The sequence below is a fragment of the Vigna unguiculata genome, chromosome 3, assembly GCF_037176805.1.
Source record: "Vigna unguiculata cultivar grain cowpea cultivar isolate G323 ecotype 2 chromosome 3, ASM3717680v1, whole genome shotgun sequence".
In the NCBI taxonomy this organism is placed as follows: domain Eukaryota; kingdom Viridiplantae; phylum Streptophyta; class Magnoliopsida; order Fabales; family Fabaceae; genus Vigna; species Vigna unguiculata.
In genome coordinates, this window is record NC_140794.1 from 12,867,766 (window position 1) to 12,872,195 (window position 4,430).

Sequence of the window (4,430 nt, forward strand, 5' to 3'; positions counted from 1 at the left end):
AGTACTATCTCCACCATAATCAACTGTACAAGATCACTCCAGGTCAGTGATTTAATTTAACTAATCATTTTCATTTAAGTACCCAGTTACATTAAATATCTAAAAGGAGAAATTTATTGTTCATAATAATTTTGTATATTCAAAGAAGATGAACATCCATAAATGACAGTTCCTTACCACAAAAAGTGTTTTCACTTTTCATCCTTAACTTTTACAAAGAGTTATTTACTCTAACCCCTTTTGTGTTTGGTTTTGTTGAGATTAACTGAGTAGCACAGTGTGTAGATTCGGTGGGATTTCCCATGTTATATGTAGATGCAAGTGGAGCTTCCAAACAAAGAACACCTCCTACCTCTGAAAGGTAGAAAAAGGTTGGTTTTTCACGGACTGGATTAAGCTCCATGTCTTGCTGAGGAGATTCCTTGGTTCATTGCTTTTGTCTCTCTGCCAGAAAGCAGCCCCATTTAATAGGTCACTCCTTCTTCCACATCACGGGCCACTAAAATACAACAACATTTTTATAATACCATGCATGAATGATTCATGTATATGATATGGTAGTATACTAGACACAGTCCTATATTCAACCACATTCATTCATAGCAACAAAGATTGTTAAAGTAAGACACCCTCTTCCTCCAAGGCCACAACAATGGCCTGTGCTGGAAACAAAGTCTATGTTTTGCTGAGTTTCTTTGTGACAACGTTGTTGTTGTTGAGTTGTGATGGTGTTTGGGGGCAGACATCTGCGATCTTTGCCTGTGATGTTGAGAAGAACCCTGCTTTGGGGGGTTATGCGTTCTGTGACAAGTCTTTGGGGGTGAAAGAGAGGGTGGCAGACCTTGTGGGGAGGTTGACATTGCAAGAGAAAATAGGGAACTTGGTGAATGCTGCAGTGGATGTGAGTAGGCTTGGGATTCCCAAGTATGAATGGTGGTCAGAAGCACTTCATGGAGTGTCCAATGTTGGTCCAGGAACGCGCTTCTCCAACGTGATTCCTGGTGCAACCAGTTTTCCCATGCCTATTCTCACTGCAGCTTCTTTCAACACTTCCTTGTTTGAAATAATTGGAAGGGTGAGGCTTCTCTTGCTACTTTTATCTTCTAGCTTTCGCTCTTTCACTGGTTGGCAAATGCTGTTAATTTGAGGTTTGAGTTAGTAGTTCTTTCTTTGATGATTCTAATAAACGCCATATAGATGCTTGTTGATTCCATTTGGATATTTCGCTATTGCTGCATTCACAATGCAGTTTGATATTGATTCACAATGTAGAGTTCATGATGTTTGAAAATATCAAGCACTGTAGTACAGAAAAGGGTCTCAACTATGAAGTAAATGGGGTATTTGATTTCAGGTGGTTTCAACGGAAGCCAGAGCAATGAACAATGTGGGGTTGGCTGGTTTGACATATTGGTCACCAAACATAAACATATTCAGAGATCCAAGATGGGGAAGAGGTCTGGAAACACCAGGGGAAGACCCTGTGCTCACAAGCAAATATGCAGCAGGGTATGTCAAAGGTCTTCAACAAACAGATGGTGGGGACCCCAACAGGCTCAAGGTTGCTGCTTGTTGCAAACATTACACAGCCTATGATGTTGATAACTGGAAAGGAATTCAGCGTTACACCTTCAATGCTGTGGTAATGATAATCTACCTTTGGTCTAAAACTCATGCACAGAATCATTTTCATGCTTCTTTATGGCTTGCTTCTTGATTTTTTTAGGTGTCAAAGCAAGATTTGGAGGACACATTCCAACCACCATTCAAGAGCTGTGTGATTGATGGCAATGTGGCCAGTGTGATGTGTTCCTACAACAAGGTTAATGGAAAGCCAACTTGTGCAGACCCTGACCTCCTTAAGGGTGTTATCCGGGGTGAATGGAAACTAAATGGGTACTTTTCAGTCTAAATCTTAGTATCTTACCCTCTTGCTCCCATTTTGTTTTCATTTCTGAAATATTTATATTCTCAAATTATTTCTCACTTTTGACATTAACAGAGTATTGATTAAATTTTCCAATAGGACCCAAAGAGATAAATGTACCAGTAGATGTATCATTGTAAATGTAGAGTATGATTCTTTAACATATTTTGGTTTGATATTGATCTTAACATGTAAATGTAGAGTGTGTACTTCACCTTAAACCACAAACAAAAATGAGCCAGAGGGAGTGTATAATGATGTTTATTTACCATCGTTGTTGTCTGAGAATAATATGAATATAATGGCCCATGCAGATATATAGTTTCTGACTGTGACTCTGTAGAAGTGCTTTACAAAGATCAGCATTACACCAAGACACCTGAAGAAGCAGCAGCCAAATCCATTCTGGCTGGTAGAAAGACTACATAATCACATATCTCTGTTTTTTTACCAGACGTTGAAATTCTTGAGTGTCTTGTTTAAATTTACATAAAAAATTCTTTTACTTATCTTTGCTATATGCATATTTTGATTAACAGGGTTGGACTTGAACTGTGGAAGATATCTTGGCCAATATACAGAAGGTGCTGTGAAGCAAGGGCTTATAGATGAAGCATCCATTAATAACGCTGTCTCCAACAACTTTGCCACATTGATGCGTCTTGGATTCTTTGATGGTAACCCAAGCAAGCAACCTTATGGAAATCTAGGTCCAAAAGATGTCTGCACTCCAGCAAACCGGGAACTTGCCCGTGAAGCTGCAAGGCAAGGGATTGTGCTGCTTAAAAACAGTCCAGGATCATTGCCTCTCAATGCCAAAGCCATTAAATCATTAGCAGTTATTGGACCCAATGCTAATGCCACAAGGGTCATGATTGGAAACTATGAAGGTATCAAAATGGACCACATTGTTTGATGTCAGAAGTTCAAGACTTGCAATCTTCCCTTTCAGCTTAAGATCACAGTTAACAAGTTCCTTAAAATTTTGCAGGCATTCCATGCAAGTACACATCACCCTTGCAAGGCCTAACAGCTTTAGTTCCTACAAGCTATGCTGCTGGCTGTCTTGATGCGCGGTGTCCGAATCCAGTACTAGATGATGCCAAAAAGATTGCAGCCTCTGCAGATGCCACAGTGATTGTAGCTGGTGCAAGTTTAGACATAGAGGCAGAAAGTCTAGACAGAACCAACATTCTTCTTCCTGGACAACAGCAACTTCTGGTTACTGAAGTGGCAAAGGCATCCAAGGGACCTGTGATTCTTGTCATAATGTCTGGAGGAGGCATGGATGTGTCCTTTGCCAAAACCAATGACAAAATCACAAGCATCTTGTGGGTTGGTTACCCTGGAGAAGCTGGTGGAGCTGCCATAGCTGATGTGATCTTTGGTTTTCATAATCCAAGTAAGTCACTCAAAAAGGCCACTTTGGATAAACTAATCCACAAGTTACAGTCTTTAGTTTGAGACTCATTGATGCTTATGTTTGTTTGATTCAGGTGGTAGACTACCTATGACATGGTATCCACAATCATATGTAGAGAAAGTGCCAATGACCAACATGAACATGAGGCCAGATCCTGCCACAGGTTACCCTGGTAGAACATACAGATTCTATAAAGGGGAAACTGTTTTCTCATTTGGGGATGGTTTAAGCTACTCAAGTATTGTGCATAAGTTAATTAAAGCCCCTCAGATGGTGTCTGTTCCCCTAGCTGAGGATCATGTGTGCCGTTTCTCAGAATGCAAGTCACTTGATGCTGATGGTGAACTTTGTGAGAACTTGTTCATTGATATCAACCTCAGGGTGAAGAACAAGGGGAATCTGAACAGTGGTCATACAGTGTTTTTGTTCTCTACTCCCCCTGCAGTGCACAATGCACCTCAGAAACACTTGCTTGGTTTTGAGAAAGTTCAATTGATGGGAAAATCAGAAACACTGGTTAGGTTCAAAGTAGATGTTTGTAAAGATTTGAGTATAGTTGATGAACTTGGCAACAGAAAAGTTGCCTTAGGACAGCATCTGCTTCATGTGGGGAATTTGAAGCATCCTTTGAGTGTGATGATTTGAAATAAACCTTCAAATCTTCAGCACTCAATCCTTTCTTTTGTTCCTTTCGGGAAAAATTTAAAGGGGATCAGAAATAAGTTTGAGGTAATTGTAGCAAATTCTCTTATTTCTTCTTGTTCAAATACAAAAATTTGAAATGCTTTCAAGGCACTGTGATATTTGTTACAATTTTTTTTATCAGCACTTGCAAAGTTTACATGCTTGATGCTTGGAATCAATACTAAAGAAGTTTCACATTCATTTCTTCCATAGTAGGAAGCTTTTCATTAGTTTACAAGATAGTATCTTACTTTTACTTAGGACTATTATACTTTCATCAACTTATTTTTGATAAAGTTTGACAATGTTTATTCTTCGACACACAATTTTTTTTCTTCCCTTTTCAAGTCATATCAAACATTTTTTTATCCGTTTAAACGCTGCCACATATGTATT

General features: G+C 39.2%; 1 protein-coding gene across 1 annotated transcript; it reads left to right on the forward strand.

The window, feature by feature from the left end:
• The first annotated feature begins 332 nt into the window (after window positions 1-332).
• LOC114178706 (beta-xylosidase/alpha-L-arabinofuranosidase 2-like) lies at window positions 333-4,145 on the forward strand. The gene is made up of 7 exons (XM_028064761.2): window positions 333-1,075; window positions 1,355-1,642; window positions 1,727-1,896; window positions 2,242-2,339; window positions 2,467-2,817; window positions 2,919-3,329; window positions 3,424-4,145. Exons 1-7 carry the CDS (start codon window positions 653-655, stop codon window positions 3,993-3,995), a joined length of 2,313 nt encoding a protein of 770 aa, XP_027920562.1. The 5' UTR covers window positions 333-652; the 3' UTR covers window positions 3,996-4,145.
• Window positions 4,146-4,430: the final 285 nt, after the last annotated feature.